Source organism: Anabrus simplex, chromosome X, assembly GCF_040414725.1.
Source record: "Anabrus simplex isolate iqAnaSimp1 chromosome X, ASM4041472v1, whole genome shotgun sequence".
NCBI lineage: Eukaryota > Metazoa > Arthropoda > Insecta > Orthoptera > Tettigoniidae > Anabrus > Anabrus simplex.
In genome coordinates, this window is record NC_090279.1 from 217,182,910 (window position 1) to 217,200,950 (window position 18,041).

The 18,041-nt window shown below is 39.2% G+C and overlaps 1 protein-coding gene across 1 annotated transcript in view; it reads left to right on the top strand.

Annotated features, from left to right (window-relative positions):
- su(w[a]) (suppressor of white-apricot) overlaps positions 1 to 18,041 on the top strand; it is a 96,167-nt gene that overhangs the window by 52,315 nt on the left and 25,811 nt on the right. Inside the window, exons 8-10 of the mRNA XM_067159603.2 lie at positions 3,831 to 4,082; positions 7,196 to 7,456; positions 16,192 to 16,356. Of these exons, the coding sequence (XP_067015704.1) occupies positions 3,831 to 4,082; positions 7,196 to 7,456; positions 16,192 to 16,356 (678 nt within the window). The remainder of the gene's footprint in view (positions 1 to 3,830; positions 4,083 to 7,195; positions 7,457 to 16,191; positions 16,357 to 18,041) is intronic.

Sequence of the window (18,041 nt, forward strand, 5' to 3'; positions counted from 1 at the left end):
AGTACTGTAATTTAAGCGTGTGGTACTGTATTTTAATAAAAATTCAAAATGAATCTTACCTCCAATGCCTTAAACCCATCATTTGCTGTAACTCGATTCTCAAAACTGCCATTTTAAGGTCGGGGTCGTCTGCATAATCTTCATGACAAATAATACAATAATAATAATAATAATCATCATCATAATTCCTGCTTGTTCAAGAAAAATGTATCATGGAACGAACTAGAGGGTAAGAGACAAGTTTTGTTTTATGCTACACGTGCATTCTGGCATAAGACATTATATAAAAATAGGGTAAACAAGGGGTCTCAATACTCCTCAAACCAACAGTAGGGAAGATCAGAGAAATAAGGAAAAAATACAACATAGTAATGGTGAAAACGGAAAGCCTGGCTATTATTGGTATGTACTTAATACCAGACACCTCCATAGGGGATGCGGTGGAATCAATTATGAAGGCAATAATACAGGTAGAAACTGAAAGAAACGTAATATTTGCAGGAGATTTCAACGTGAGGATAGATAAACCAGATCAGAAAACGGAAATCATACTGGATATTATGAACAGGGAAGAATTCTCTCTTATAAACAAACCAGAGCTCGTAACGTATATAGCATCGAACGGATCTAGCGCAATAGACCTGGTTTTCTACAGAGGACATGAAATAAACATAATTGAACAGGTAGGACTATGGACGTCGGCAGCTGCACCAATAAGGAAGCATGTACCGTTGACAACAATCATATGGAGGGAGCCGGCAAGGAACAGGAAGACAAATCCCACACAGGTACACCAGAAAATTGGATGTAGAGAAATTAAAAGAAAATTACAAGGTTGTAGAGGCAAAACATCACATTGAAGAGGGAAAATTAAATGAAGCCGCAAACATTGCTACAAGCCTGCTACAATCAGCCTGCGTGGAACGTAAGGAGATATATGGTTCGATAACGAATGCTACAGAGAAAGAAAAGTAGTTTTGGAGGCTCTACACATAGCCAAAACGTCCAATAGAAAGGAAAGTCTGACACAATATGCGCAGAGGAGAAGACGATATAAAATTCTACTGGAAACGAAGAGAGAGGAGTATCTAGAAAAACAAGTACAAGGGGCATTACCTGGCATTAAATAAGAAAACTGCAAATACGTCTTGCGAAATTTCTATCGAAGCATGGGAGACACATTCCACTGGAATTTTAAATCAAATGAACTCAGACGAGGCATACAAGACTGAGCCCAAAAGAGATGAGTTAATTGACACAGTCATTACTAAAGAGGAAATAATGAAGGTGATACAACAAACCAAGATTTTAAAAGCGGCAGAACCGGATGGAATTTTTCCGGAACACCTGAAAGAATCTGCAGATATCCTGATAGACCGATGGGTGTCCCTATTAAACAAATGTTTTCAAACAGGGGAAATATCAGAAAAATGGGGGACAGCAACCATGAACATTCTTCACAAAGGAAAAGGATTGTTTGACAACCCAGATTCCTACAGAAGAATTGTGCTGGAGGATGTCCTTTTTAAGGTATTCACATGTATCATCAACGAAAGGCTTAATATACTTGATCCTTATCTGCCAGACTCCCAGTTTAGTTTTAGGAAACAGAGGAGCACAATACAGGCCATGAAACTTCTAATGCAGGATATAGAAGAAGCATTGTGACATCCCAAGGGAAAGTACTATGCAGTATTCGTAGATTACAGAAAAGCTAATGGAAAAGTTGAGAGACATTATAGGGGAAAGCCACCCACTCACCTTGATAATACAAAACATCATGAGATACAATTACATTGAAATTAGTAACAACGATATAAGATCAAGGAAAATAAGGCAAACCAACGGTGTCATGCAAGGTGATCCTATCAGTCCTACTCTGTTTAATCTACTAACGGGAGATGTCAAATCAATTATAAACGATAATTCGAAGGCTACTTTGATCATGTATGCAGATGACATAATGATTGGATCAAACAAAGAAGAAGTGCAAACAGCAATAGCTCAAATAGAGAAATGGTCTGAGGTGAATCATCTTAATATAAATAAGGAGAAAACTGTCCAAATGGTATTCAGAAAAGGAGGGAAACAAGCAGCAAAAGACAATATAATGTTGGAAGGTGTACCGCTTCAAGTTGTTAAGAAATACAAGTACTTAGGAATCACCATGCAACCGACAGGAAGTTCCTTCAAGATACATATTCAAGAAAAATCCTCAGCGGCCATCAGAACCACTTATAAAATAAGAAATATAACTCGGCTGACAACTGATACGGCGATGAAACTCTTTCACAGTGCAGTAGAGCCAATGGTCACCTATGGTATTGAAATAATATGGGAAAAGCTGTCATTTACTGACTTAACGGAAATTGAGAAGGTGAAGACGTATTTCATGAAGAGAGTTATGGGTGTGAGCAAGGCATCCCCTTCTAGGCTAGTTTATGTTCTTATGAGGGACACCTTCTTCATAGAAGACATACGATTAAAACACTACTTGCCAGCTACTAGACCAAGCCAGAAACCTCAACAACAGAGAGAGAGCAAAGAGAGAAGAGATAGGAGTTCTATCTACCTTTTCTAAATATGAGAGGAAAGTATTAAACAATGTGAAAGAAACACCAGATAACAAATATGAAAACCTTTTCTGCTGGGAATTATAAAATACCAAGAACCGGTACACTGAAACGTGTGAAAAACATCAGACGACAAATGAGAAAACGTGCACAGGGGCCAACAAAAATATCAAAGTATTATTGCGGATCACACTCTTTCTAAAACAAATCTTAGTAGAAGCCTTTTATTTTGGCGCAGTGGGTTATTAAAAATTATTTTCTGGTCACACTCTTTAGACAATGGATTGGAGGTTACTGTGCTACTGCGAGGAATGACTTTGCTCGCCATTTTGAATCGAATAAAACTTCGAAGGTGCAAGTTTTAACATTCGCGACCTTTGCGCGCTTTGCCAGTCAACTTTCTGACAGACGTTAATTTTGTCTTCAATATTAAGGAATTTTACAATATGCATCACGCTGGTCAGTTTCACGTGATTGTGTTCCTAATCAGGATATGGCTACTGTATCACGTGACAAATATTAGCTACACTTCACTGTACCACTCAACACGAAATACAAGCACAAACTGGCTCACTCTGCTATTCAGCAATCTCGCTGGTAACCGGCAAGCAAAACTGAACATTCCAGAGGCTAATGGCTCGCTCCCTGAAGGTGGAACTTATCCTTTGAAGTTCACGAAGTCCTTTTCCTGTAATCACGCAAGTGTGGCGAGTTGGAAATTACCATTTCTTCCACAAGGGATAACAAATAACATTTTCAGGTCTAGGAAAAATGTGATCATACTAAGCAGTAATAGTGAAAATTTATGATGCGATAAATGAGGTATTTTTTATATAGATTTAATACGATGAGAATCAGGACTTCGAATTTACAACATGCTAAGCGGGAAAACGTATTAATGAGGAACGCTTTACCTAAATAATAATTAAATTTATGTTAGTGTGTAATAGATCAGAATTGGCAAATTCCTGCAGCAGGAAATAGATTAAAAATGATAAATCTTAATTATCAGTTTCAAGGGTATAAAGAGAATTTCAGAGGAGAGTTTAAATTTTTTGATCCTAGTGTGAAGGTTAAGGAAACAGACTTAAAACAGAGACTAGAATTCCATCCTTTATGAGTTCTTGGCTGGTCTTAATTCTCTGTGTATATGTGTGGGGTTTCTTGTTTCACTAACAGGAGTGATGCAGCATGTTGCAGCCCCATTATATTTTAGTTCTTCCAAGATGCTCTAATATTACTCCTTCTGTTGGACAGGTGATGCCCGTTTTGCATTCCTGGATGATGGTCACCCTTTCCAGCCATATTACAGACACAAAATTGCCGTGTACAAGAAATTGGAGGCAAAGGAGAAGAAAGTGGTGGAGGAGAAGTCGGAAGCTGCCGAGTCTTGCCAGGAAACTTGCGGGGAAGAGAGTCAGGATGCTGTCCGTCAGTCCCCTGACTCTCAGAGGAGTGACGACGGTGAAGACAGCAAAGACGAGAACAGCCGCTCCAAGTCAAAACCAGGTATAGTTACTATAAAACTCATGAGATAATGTCCAGCTCAATGGCTAAATGTTTAGCATGCTGGTCTTTGGTTCAAGTGGTCCCTGGTTTGATCCCAGATGGGTAATGTTTATTGGTTAATTCCTGTCTCAGAGTTTGGATGATTGTGTTCTCTTTATCATTATAATTTATCCTAAGTAGGGGCTCCATCCTCACAGACAACTCGAAAGACCTCTCCAGAGGCCGCGTGTCATTTTAAAACAAGTTGACAGGGTATTATTGGTATTGGGCGTAACAAGGGTAAATTCTATCTTCCTGGACAATCTGTTTCATCATCAGCCCCAGATCTTGGTAGATTTTTCCGCTTGCTGACTGTTAGTATTCTTGAGAAGTCCTCAGTTCGATTAGAAGACAATAATTTTCTTTGTGAGATGTTTTATCTAACATAGCCTCCTTTGTCGAAAGAGCATACGTGCATCTGCAGCGGGGTTAGGTTATCTTATTATGTACTAAATTCCTTTAATTTAGAAAGAGTTCTCACTGCTCAGGTCTTTTTGTGCAGGTTATTATTAATACTGAAAATGATGTCTTAAAGGTTACTTCTGAATTCCATTCTGCACTTTTATATTTTCAAAATCATTATGATGCAAATATAAGAAGAACCCAGCAGCACTTTCCCTTGCTCCCCTATATAGTGAGGGAACTGGAGGTGACAGACAATCAGCATCTTAAGTCACTAAGGTGGCAGTGGAGGACATCTGCATTCATAATTTCTCTCACTTTTCGTAACAATTGACAAGTTTACGCAACACAAACAATATTGTACCTGTCTTACTAATAAACGGTGTATAACATATATACAAGGTTTATACACCGTTTATGTGAAATTCGTTACTAATAAATCGCGTATAAGCCTCCTGTGTATACATCTGTTATAGTTATTCATTGAATTGCTTATACAGACCAGGACCCTTGTATAAGCACTGTATAGCAGCGAGTAGCGGAAAAAGAAACGCGTAAGCAGTTTATTTTCGTGGTATTTATTGTCTACAGTAATATAATCGTGGTGAAATATTCGACTTATCCATATAACATTGAACACACATTGAAGGAATGGATGATAACGTTGATGATCTTCACGGTATTTTAAACATAGAAGACATACACCATTCAGAGGTTATGGAGGCTAGATATCTTCTTAAAGTAAAACACTTTAAAGAGACGGAATGACAATGAATGACTATAAAAGAAATTATGGTTGGGCATATTTTTGGGTAATAATGTGTTACTGCTTAATAGACTTTTGAAATTGCGAGTTTATTATACATTATCTGCCTCTACAAAGATCTTTATCAAATTTGAGTACCCTAAAAAGGGACATATTCCTCGACATAAAAGATGGTATAACTTGAAAACTGTACGTAATATGATTTCCATACTTTGTACTTGAATACACAGAAATATGATGTATAAATGCCTAATAGAAACTTTTTTGATCAAACCTTTCTTTTAAGCTACAAAACAGTTTTTTCCTTTCTCCTGAAAAGTAAGGATTTTGGAATGTGTACCGTACCATTTTCAACTCGCTGATTCAATTACAATTGCTTACGTTTTCCGAAATATCCCAGATAGGAGCATTTGATCTTTTCTTAAGCTTTTCCATTTATTTTTTGGCGTTCATTACACAAGCAAGCTGAAGAAATGTTGATATCGGTATTAGCCAATTTCCAGCTGACTCACTTTGTGTTGCCACTGACTTTTCGATATGCCGTGCTACTGCGCGACTTTCCAGAAAGTTTTGCCCGTAGATAACCAGCAGAAGCGATCGTAAAGGCGGTGACTGTGCGAAAAACACCAATGAACTGCAGGAAGAGATTCCTACGCATTGGAACGAGTGTATACGTACTGTATAGTAATACAATGCGTATACCACGTTTATTAGTAAGAAAAATAGAAAACGCTTATACAGGGTTTATTCACTTTTTAACTATAAGGTGTTAAACAACTGTATAAGGACTTTTTATTAGTAAGACGGTACTTATATAGGCTTGGTTTAAAGTGATTTAATAGAATTTGAGAATGTTCTTATAGAATGAAACATTTTATCCTTCGTTTAATAGTGTGTGTTTTTTTTACAGGTATGATAGTTTTACAATTAGTGTTTTTGACAGTCTGAAAATCTTTAAAATTACACTAACAGAGTCAACACTGGAAAGTATGGCTTCCTTCTTAACAAACCTTGCCGGACTGTGTGGTTCAGATGGTTGAGGCGCTGGCCTTCTGACCCCAACTTGGCAGGTTCGATCCTGGCTCAGTCCGGTGGTATTTGAAGGTGCTCAAATATGTCAGCCTTGTGTCGGTAGATTTACTGGCACGTAAAAGAACTCCTGCAGGGCTAAATTCCGGTACCTTCGCGTCTCCGAAAACCGTAAAAGTAATTAGTGGGACGTAAAGCAATAACATTAAAAAATTATTTACAAACCTTGAAATTATGCCAATGCTAACTTCTAATTCGAAACTAGTGAAAAAGTATCCTTAAATTCCAACAATATATTATGTAAACTGCAGAACATGAGAATTCACAATTTCAGATACCTAGAATATATTCAAAAGCTGATTTTACAGGAGAAGGAAGAAAATATACCATGGTTCAAAATGGGAGACAAAATATTTTCAGTTACTAATATTACGAATTGTATTTGATAATAATCATATTGATTAACATTAATTCTTAAGAAGTCTTTCTCGTGGACAGTTGAGAATTCTTCTGAGGACACAGAGCACAGTTTTCTGCAAAACATTAAGAATTTCACCTTATTTTCTAGACACGGCACAAGCCCAAAAGCCTACACAATATCATGTCTATAAGTACGGGCCGTGAAAGCATTAATGGCAACATTAAAAATGTATTTTCTTCTTTTAAGATTTTAGTTTTGAAATTACAAAGTATCTGTGTAGACAAGTGTCATAATATACAAGGTACATGATGGCAGTATTAGTTCATTTTAAGCTATTCTGTTAGATATTTTGTTACATGGCCTCCACAGAATTATTGGAGACTTTGTATAACCCTATGAGAATAATAAAGCAGTGTTCTCCATATGTGATATATTCTTTACAATTTGTGTGGACAGCTCCTGTGTGCTTCTCTATCAAGAAGCCCAAGGAAGCAGAATGCTTGCTGCTGGAGAAACGCAGCGCCCTGCCGGTGGAGGAAAGTTCCGATGAAGAAGAAGGGCAAGAAGGAGCCGAGGGGAAGGACGGTACCAAGTCCGAGGAGAAGGTGCCTGAAGTACAGGTTCAGGAACCTGTATCCAAAGACAATCAAACGGAGATCATCGACCTCACAGAGGAGATGTCTCACTCAGCCGAAGAGGAGAAGAAGGCCAGGTGGGGTGAGTGTACCTCCCTTTGTTCTTTCTACACATTTATGCTACATTTGAATTAGCTTCACAGAGGATGGCCTCTTAACAAGCCTTTTAGGGACCAAATAACAAAATGGTCTGTTAATCCAACAGTATTAAAATATAGGAATTTATAGTACTGTAATTTAAGATAGTTCAAAACATGTTTGGCTTATAAAGTTGGTTTAATTGCAGTAATCTTCTGTGTATGTCTACCTGGTCAGTCCTTGCAATACCTCCTAGATAATACGGCCTAACAACAGCATGGTGACGTCACGCTAAGGAGGCGATGGCAATGCAGAGAAACGCGGAACATGGTTAAACACAGACGTGATTTTAATACTTTTTGCCAATGGAATAATTTATTTATTAACAAATAGCATTTAAATTTTAAAGGATATTGAATTATACTGTCGTTATTACCGTATTTTAGTGACTGCCATTAAAGATAAACAGCAAACAGTTGTAAAACACAACAGCATTTTGCAATGTTAACTTTCTTAGGCCGAATTGCTAACAGCACAACAGGATGTTACAAACATTTTCCAATTTAAATAGGCATTACATGATCTTAAAAGAAAACTAGCATGTATAATATTAGCATATGCCTAACATCTATGCTGATGAAGCATTACTGGCAGTATTTGCACATGAGCTTACAATATTTCCTCCCTTGAAGTTCATGTTTGGTTTAATGAGAATTTCACCTACCATCGATGTTACCAATTTGTCATTCTGTTCGAAACCTTGAACTTTATGTTTTATGTATTCAAGAAAGTATGTAAGTTTCTGTCCTAATATTGGTCTACCATTCAGACTGGAGCCCTCTTTTAAAAGTATTGATATGTGGCCATATTAAATTGCTACTATACTCCGCACGGGCTTACTTCTAAATTGAAGTTTCGCAAAACAAATGAGCATCGCCTTCCCTCTGTTGCCAGGGCGCTACGCCTGCGAGAACAGCTGATGCAATATGACCGCGGTAAACATCCCTTTTAAATTGTAATACAGTACTCAAAAAACCAATGAATATGGATTGAAAACAAATTCGCATAAACTACACTTTCTAACAATATCTGGCACTAAAAGAGAATATATTATTAACAATAAAAGAGAATGAGGAAATACATCACTAACGGCTAATGGCTGGCACAGAAAGGAGGTTATGGCCTACAATGGGAGCACTCCAATGATCTCGGACACTAGAACCCTCCAACAACATGTAAAACACACTAAATATCGAAGGAAAATGCAAAATATCGCGAACCGTACCGAATACCATACACGCTGAGCGAGATAGGTTAACCACGTGGCAAATGTAAATATTACAGTTGGCAACTAGGTTTCGAGATCGTGCTCTGCCGATATAAATCGATATGAATGGCAGCTTGGGATTGGTTGGATGTCTATGCTTCAGCGCATAACCACCAGACAGAGCCAAAATCTGCTAAAACGTCAATTTAGAAGTAGAGCCGTACAGAGTATATGTCTCGTAAATTTGTAAAGATCGCACGGCGCAACAGCCCTGAAGGGCTTGGGCTTGGCCTTGGCCCTGTTCAGCCCGAAGGCCTGTAGATTATAAGGTGTTTTGTGTTCAGCAGGACGAACCCTCTTGGCCGTTATTCTTCGCTTTCTAGACCGGGGCCGCTATCTCACCGTCAATAGCTCACAAATGTAATCACGCAGGATGAGTGGACCTCGAACCAGCCCTCAGATCTAGGTAAAAATCCCTGGCTTGGCCGGGAACCAAACCTGGGCCTTCCAGGTAAGAGGCAGGCATTATATCCCTTCACCACGGGGTCGGCCATAAATTTGTAAACATGAGGAGATATCAGACAGAAGGTTGAACAAATAACAAGAAAATCATACACATACTCCTTTATGAACTAAGAAATGTTTTAACTGTGACTATTAAATTAACTGTGGGAACATCATCCTCGGTGTTCAGTTCACCAACTAGGACTAGAATTAACTTATTTCTTCAATCTTTCTACACATTGTTACACTCATTTCTTGTGATGCAGCTATGATGTCTTGTAACTAAAGAATATACCGGATTTGTATTAGTAATTTTGTCTACATATAGGCCCCTACATTAGAAATATTTTATACTTTAATAAAACCAGTTTAGAATAAAGGCCATGTCTGTTAGATGATTACATATGCTATACAGTAATGGTTGCCTTGATGTATCGACGTACAGAAAAATTTCTTATGTTCCCTTCATCACAGTACAACAACCATCAGGTAACAACATATTTATTGTACTTTTCAGCTGTGTAAGATCGTGGATTGAAATTCTGTGTATGAGATATGTACTATCTTCAATGGCTCTGTTTATTGCTCCTCTTTCTACTCTACTTTTTTGCCTGGTTCTTCTCTTCACCTGCTAGAATGTGACGATAAATATGATGGGCAGTTGGGAAAGATATAAGCCACTGCAGTTTCTGACACTCATGGTCTTGGAAGAGGAGTAGTTCAAAGTTTTTTCCTGAGAATCAGTACCAGTTACTTCCCATAAAATATCACCGACTTTGAAATATCTCTGACACACCTGTAAAATAATGTATCACCGTGAGCGAAATTCGTGCATTTGCAGAGTGAATCGGCCTACACCAGCAGCTCTTGTAGGTTGTATGTTTTAAAAATAATAATACCGTTGAAATACTGTATCCCATGCTTGTGACTTAACATAAGCTTATATCATTGAAGAGTAAATATGCCTACATATCACCAGCTGTTGCGTGTAGTTAAATAGGTCATAGGCCTATGCTCATAATGATTGTGTGAGAATGTAATAATAGTAGTTACTCACCATTGAGTTATTAGTAAATCTGTAGTCTTGTCTTGGAATTGTACGTAAACATATCTGCCGCATAACCTCGTATTTCGGAAACTTAATTAATGCACTTCACGAGCAATTGGCACCATTAAACGAATTAAAACTCTTCTAATTTCAGCATTTTATGGCCAAACTCATTGCTGCGTTATTACTGAAACGGTTCGAGCTTGCCTCCCGATGCTTACTTCACATTATATTCCCAGAACGGTTGTGAGGCCTTATATCTAGGAGATGTTGGTCCTTGTATGGGTTTGGGGATGAGGTGAGATGAAATTATATGGCAGTCTTTTACAGCCGGATGCTCTCCCTGACATCAGCCTCATTTGAGGAGTTAATGAAGTGAATGGTGGTGAATGAAATTGGTTAGTGAGGTGGAAGGGAAAGAATCATCTTTGGCTTGTCAATAGGAACTGTCCTGCCATTTGCCTGGATGTGAAAATCACAGAAAACCATTCTGAGTACGTTCGAACCCGAACGTAGAGCTTTCCTCCATAGCTATAGAACATTAACGTTCACAGCCGCTGCCTTTGTTTACAGTAATCTAATTTCACTTAACTTCTATAAGGTGCATCTAGCAGAAGTTTCTTATTTCACCCGAATACTTTATTTACTGGAAAAAAGGGATAATAATACCAGTGTTTGAGAAAGGGGACAATAAAGTTTGTGGTAACTGTGGAGGAATCACACTTATATTGCAGGTAGTTAAAATACTGGAAAGGATGTTAGAAAGAAGAATGAGAAGAAAGATTGAAGGAGAGCTACAAGAGGAACAGTATAGCTTCAGGAGTGGAAGATCTACAGTGGACCCAATCCTTAGTATGAGACAGCTGATGGAAAAGAACTGGGAATATGGAAAGGATCTGGTCATGACTTTCATAGATATAGATAAGGCATATGATAGTGTCCCCAGAGAGGTTTGGGAAACCAATATTAAAAAGGGACTCGGAAGAGAAATGTTGGAAATGGTGCAAGCAATGTACAACAACAACTTGTGTTAGCAGAGTACTCACCCCAGTTGGAAAGACAGAATGGTTTTGGAATAAGACTGGACTAAGACAGACGAGTGTGCTGTCACCTCTTTTGTTTATTATGGTCATGGGCAAAACTGTAAAAGAAACAAAGGAAGCCTGTGGAGATAAATGGATGAAGATACTGCTACGTACAGATGGTGATGTGATCTGGGGAAAGAACAGCAAAGAGTGCAACAAGAACTAGATGTACTGAAGAAAAAAATTGAGAAGTATGGCATGTAAATCGGTACAGAGAAAAGCAAGACTATGGAGATGTCGAGAGGGGAAAGGTAAGGAAAGTACACTGTGAAGATTGGAAGTCAGAGTCTGGAAATTGTGGACAACTTTAACTACCTGGAATGTGAAGTAATGAAAAATGCTAGGGTGGACATGGGGATTAGCAGGACGGTACAGCAGAGTAATGCATTCTACCAAAGTGTAAAAAAAACTTGTTTGTGGCAAAGAAGTACCAAGGAAAAGCAAAGAGATAATGTACAAAATGTACTATGTACCCATACTGACTTATGCAGCTGAGACTTGGACTTTGACTAGCACGCAAGAGAGTAGAATTCAAGTCAGTGAGATGAAATTCCTAAGAAGTATGATAGGAAAGACAGAGTGAGAAATGAAGATGTTAGGAAGGAAGTTGGAATAGGAAAGCTAAATGAGAGAGTTGAAAGGAATAAACTATGGTGGTTTGGACATGTAAAGAGGTTTGAGGAGAATAGAATTCCAAAACAGATGCTAGAGGCAAAGCGCAAGGGCAAGAGAAAGACCTAGAACAAGGTGGATTGAAACAGTAAAGAGCAGCACAAGAAGACAAAATTTAGACCAGGACAAGATCATGGACGAGGAATGGTGGAAGGAAAGAGGAAGATGGAGAAGTGCCATAAATACGCCAACCTGGCAGGAGCTGGATAAGGGGAATTGATGATTGATGACATTATTTACTCCTGCAGAAATTTTCGATTGTGCTGCCAATCATTTACTGTGCTTTTCCCAACTCCGAATTAATTACTTTTCTTTTCCTGCCCAGTAAGCTCCTTTTTATGTCTTATGACTGTTACAAAGGCAATCCCTGTAAGGTGCTTTTGATCCTTTGCTGACACAGCAGGTCTGATAGAAATGGAAGATATTCATCAAAGACAGTAAGTTCATACAGCGTTCAATGTGGGATGAGGAGATATGCTTTCTCTTCATCAATTCCAGTTCTTCTCAACCCCTGATGAGCTTGTTTCTGCTTCCCAGCTTCATCAGGTGGCAGTTCTCTTAGCCTTGATGCGGGCCATCCATACTGATATTATAGAGAGAGTTTCTTTGTGTAATCTGAGGAATAATTCTTTCACCGTTAGAAAGGTTACTTCTTCCGCATTACTATAGGCTATATAGCTTATCAGGATGTCAGGTAGTTTTCAACCGCAAGACTTTTTTTTTTTTCATTAAACTTCATTTAAAATAAAAATTTCCACAATTTTGTGGGGCGTAAGAGTGAAACGAATCACGGAAATCAGACTTAAGACTGTGTTAAACATTGTAGATAAAAAAACGAAATGATGATCCGTATATTACATAAACAAATTACTCCTTAATGGAAATTAGTCTTTAGTTCAGTCACATGTCAATTCATAATATTCACAAGAGTGCCGGGCTAAATGGTTCAGACGGTTAAGGTGCTGGCTCTCTGAGCCCAAGGTGGCAGGTTCGATCCTGGCTCAGTCCGGTGGTATTTGAAGGTGCTCAGATATGTCAGCTGTATATTTACTGACATGTGAAAGAACTGTGTGGGACAAAATTCCGGCACCTCACCATCTGCAAAAACCGTAAGAAGCCGTTATTGGAACGTAAAAGGAATAACATTTTAATATAGAACTTTTAAATGATAAAAAGACACATTACATGGTTGCACAGAGACCGAATCATGAGGAGGTTGACAGATTGCCTTTGAAGATTGGAAAATATATATTTAAAAGTGTAGAGGAGTTTAAATTCCTTAGTGTATTAATCAATGAACAAAACCAAAGGCAACAGGAACACCAAGCTAGAATTAAGAATGCAAATAAGGCATTTTACTCTATGAGCACTATATTAGGCTCCCAAGTTTTTAACAAGGAATACAAAAATGATTATCTACAATACAATCATTCGACCACTATTTCTGTATGGTTCCGAGACATGGAGTATAACCAAGAAAGAGCAGCAGCAGCAGTTGCAAGTCTTTGAGAATAAAGTTTATAGAAAAATATTTGGCCCATGGTTCGATCCTATGTCTGCAAGCTGGCAGAAAAGATCTATTTATGAGATTTACACCCTCTCTCAACAACTCACTATAATGGGTGTGATAGAATCCAACAAACTGCGCTGGGCTGAACATGTACTGAGGATGCAGGATAACAGAGCACCAGTAAATCTATTCAAGGAATCTCTTAATTGGAAAAAACCTTCAGGAAAACCCTGAAGCACTTGGAAGAAGGAGATCAACAAGGTACGCTGGACCCTCCAAATTGATAACTGGGAAGAGCAGGCTCAAGATTGAAAAGGATGGAAGAGGATTGTGAGATCTGCATGGGAACTTCACGTCCCTCAGAAGCCTACGGAGTGAGCGAGTGTAATATAGAACTTTCTGACGGACACAATACAATTGCAAGAATAAAGTACAACTGGTCTTCTCTCTAGCTGGAGTTTTTAACAGCGCTTGAGGATTACCCAGCAATCTTCCTTGACTCATAATTTTTTGAAGACTCATTTATCAGTAACTGCAAATGGAGAACGTTTCGCATACGACTGAAGTAAAATAGTAACGCCTACAACAGGATAAAGTTTACCTCTCGACTTCAACATAACACCAACGCCACTGGTCGCACGATGAGAGAACCTCTCACATAGGGCGTACAAACTCATACGAATCTTTGTTCGGACTAGAGGAGGGGATGCTTACCCTTCAAATTTAAAATCGCTTTACGACAGTTATCAACTCAGCTAGAAGCGGGAACAGTCACCTCCTTTGTATCACTGAGAAGTAAACTCACAATACAAAGTAATGTGAGAGAAAATCTCATATAGCGACAACTCGCGGTCTAAACTGTTGGTCCTGTTCAAGTAAGGAGCACATCAGGTGTACTTGTAATTTTTTTTTTTTTTTCCCCTTTGTTTCTAGTTTGCTTAACGTCGCACCAACACAGATAGGTCTTATAGTGACGATGGGATAGGAAAGGCCTAGGAGTGGGTAGGAATTGGCCGTGGCTTTAATTGAGGTACAGCCCCAGCATTTGCCTAGTGTGAAAATGGGAAAACACAGAAAACCATCCTCAGGGCTGCCGACAGTGGGGTGCGAACACACTATATCCTTGATGGAAGCTTACAGCTGCACATCCCTAACCGCACGGCCAACTCACCTGTGAATTCTATTTTCTACAAAAACAGAACCCTGGAACTTTTTCAGGAAAATCTGCCTTTTGGTGGTTCGGCGCATGCTTTATCTCACAAAATTCAAAAATAAAGGGAAAACTGTTTGTTTTACGAACAAAAGGAGCATATGAACACAATTTAAAATTATTCCTACAAAAATATTCATATGCATTTCTTTCGTAACTTGGTTTTCCAGACAGGTCTGATAGAAAGGAGTCGACCGGGCGAGTTGGCCGTGCGTGTAGAGGCGTGTGGCTGTGAGCTTGCATCCGGGAGATAGTAGGTTCGAATCCCACTATCGGCAGCCCTGAAAATGGTTTTCCGTGGTTTCCCATTTTCACACCAGGCAAATGCTGGGGCTGTACCTTAATTAAGGCCACGGCCGCTTCCTTCCAACTCCTAGGCCTTTCCTATCCCATCGTCGCCATAAGACCTATCTGTGTCGGTGCGACGTAAAGCCCCTAGCAAAAAAAAAAAAAGAAAAAAAAAGAAAGGAGTAGCATGTCGAGCTTCTGGCCCAAGGTGCTCGAATGTCCAGTGTAGAGTTGGCAAAGTTGTAGGTAAAATTCATGCTCCAATATTGTCAAAACTCAAGATCTTCAGAAAATGAGCTACACAGTAAGCAGTAGAATTTAATAACAAACAATTATAAATACTACAATATGTAGTTTTGATTAGTAGTATCACTTTAAGAAATATTTAAGGAAACACTTGCACTTCTGCTACGGCAGATTCACCTTGCTTGCGCTCAGTTGAAGAGGCAAGGTGGCACTGTTGTTATCTCTTTCAGAAAATCAGCTGTGAGCTACTAATTGAAATTCATATCAAACTGGAAGGAATTCCACACGTTCGAAGCCATGGGTAAATGCTAATGTAGGGCTGGATAAAGCCAGAGAAATGGAACGGATATAAGGTAAAGAAGTATCAGTGTGGTGAGTTCCTTTTTTATGTGTAACTTGTAAGTTGTTTGTTCTTTTCCATTACTTAGATTGATCCATTGGGATCCTTTCCTTGCCCTGTCTTCCGTTTCTTCGTATCCCACACTTGCCACATCAGGAGTGAAGATCTGCCCTCCTGATAAAGCTGGGAAGTAGAAACTAGCTCATCAGGGGCAAGAAAAACTGGTCCTTATGTGGGAGGAGCTCTTCTATACTCCTTGTCCTTTTAGTGTTTTCATGTTTGTCCTCATCTCTTCTTCCCACAGCGACCTGTCGTTGAGTTCATGTTTTCATTTCCATATCTATCTATACATGACTTGATATGAAACTTGTTTATTCTTTTCCAAAACATGCAGAATAACACTGTTCATTCTAATTTATGTGCCTCAAGCTCTTAGAGTGTTGATTCCCTGCCCTTTACTCTGTGAAGTTAATGTCAGAGTTCATTTTTGAAGTCTTTTGCCAGCCAAAACTATATAAAGTTCTATGTGGGTAGCTATACTAACCGTGCTTTGATCATGTTCTTTGTAGCGGAAGAGCGTCTCAAGGATAAGCTGGCTGCAGCAGCCCGAGAGAAGTTGGCCGCTGCTGCCAGGGAGAGACAGCTCCAGCTAGAGCGTAAACGACGAGCGGCAGCTTTCCTCAACATGATCCAGAAGGACCATCCCATGCAGGTGCCAGCTCCACCAATCATAGGTGAGGAACAAGAAATAAAACAAAACTTCGTCCATCATATCTATATGTACAGGAACACTAAACCTGGAGGAGGGAGCAAAGGTAAAAAGAGACGGGACAAACTATTTAAGGAGAGATACGAATCGGTGCTTGTTGCCATCTGTAGAGTGACGCTCACACAACCATACAACAATTTCCTTAACTATTTTGAAAATGTTTCTTACCAATTTAATTATTAAAGAGTTTAGTAGGTAATATTTAGATGATGCCTTCACAGCCCATGGGTGGCGTGCACCAACCAAGAGTAAGTTCTACTTCTGTAGTAAAGTACTCCTGAAATCAGCATTCGGCAACTTCCATACGAGAGTAAATTACTTCCAAAGTATTTTAGTCCTTTCAGATACTCCTGGACTAAATTACTACAAGAGTAAAATGTTGAAGAGCACCATCTTGTAGTATATTACTAAAGAAGTAAATAACGCACGAATATAGGTTAGAATTTACTCTCACGTCGTGCATGGAGTAAGCTAAGTTTAGACTTGTTAACTAATTATAATATCGTGCCGTATATGAGAGGAAAGACGTTTCAAACGTGTTTATGGATTACTTAGATTATATTGACGATCTCGACGCAGAAAACGACGGGAAATGTAATAGTGCATAGGCCTAGAGTGCGTAAAAGGCGAGAGCTGTATAATGTGCACACGGAGAGTTTCAGGAACGTGGTTTTTTTTTTTTTTTTTTTTTTTTTTTTTTTTTTTTTTTTTTTTTTTTTTTTTGCTAGGGGCTTTACGTCGCACCGACACAGATAGGTCTTATGGCGACGATGGGATAGGAAAGGCCTAGGAGTTGGAAGGAAGCGGCCGTGGCCTTAATTAAGGTACAGCCCCTGCATTTGCCTGGTGTGAAAATGGGAAACCACAGAAAACCATCTTCAGGGCTGCCGATAGTGGGATTCGAACCTACTATCTCCCGGATGCAAGCTCACAGCCGCGCGCCTCTACGCGCACGGCCAACTCGCCCGGTCAGGAACGTTTTTGGTCTTGGGAAGGAATCCTTTACTTTCCTTCTAAATCTACTTGGAGATCACTTACAGCTGAATTCCTGTCTTAATCTTGTTGTATCTCTCAAATTACAGTTGCTGTGTGCCCTACGAGAATTTCGTACCGGAACATTTCAGTACAGTTACCGGTGATCTAATTAACGTTTACCGCACAACGGCTGGCCGTATCTTTCACCGCGTGGTTAAAGCAGTAGTTGAGGCTGAGAGGGAGGTACGCCTGGAAATGATGATTATTGTTCGGAAAATAAAAGGATATTCTTCACGTTGGCAGGTTTCCACACACCGTGGGTGCAACTGACTGAGACTGCACACATATTCCCATTTTTTGCCCGCTTGGTGACAACGGTGAACTTTTCAGAAATCGGAAGAGGTATTTATCTTTTTTTTTTTTTTTTTTTTTTTTTTTCAAATTGCTTAACGTCACACCGGCACAGATAGGTCTTACGGCAACAATATGGTAGGAAAGGCCTAGAGATTGGAAAGCGGCCGTGGCCTTAAATTACCAGCATTTGCCTGGTATGAAAAATGGGAAAATTTCGCTGTGGATGTAGGCGATCTGTATGAAGAAACCACCATCATTTTTAATTTTTCCCACGTGTCCATGACTTTCTGCTTTGCTTCCGTCTTCGCTTTTAAGTTCTTC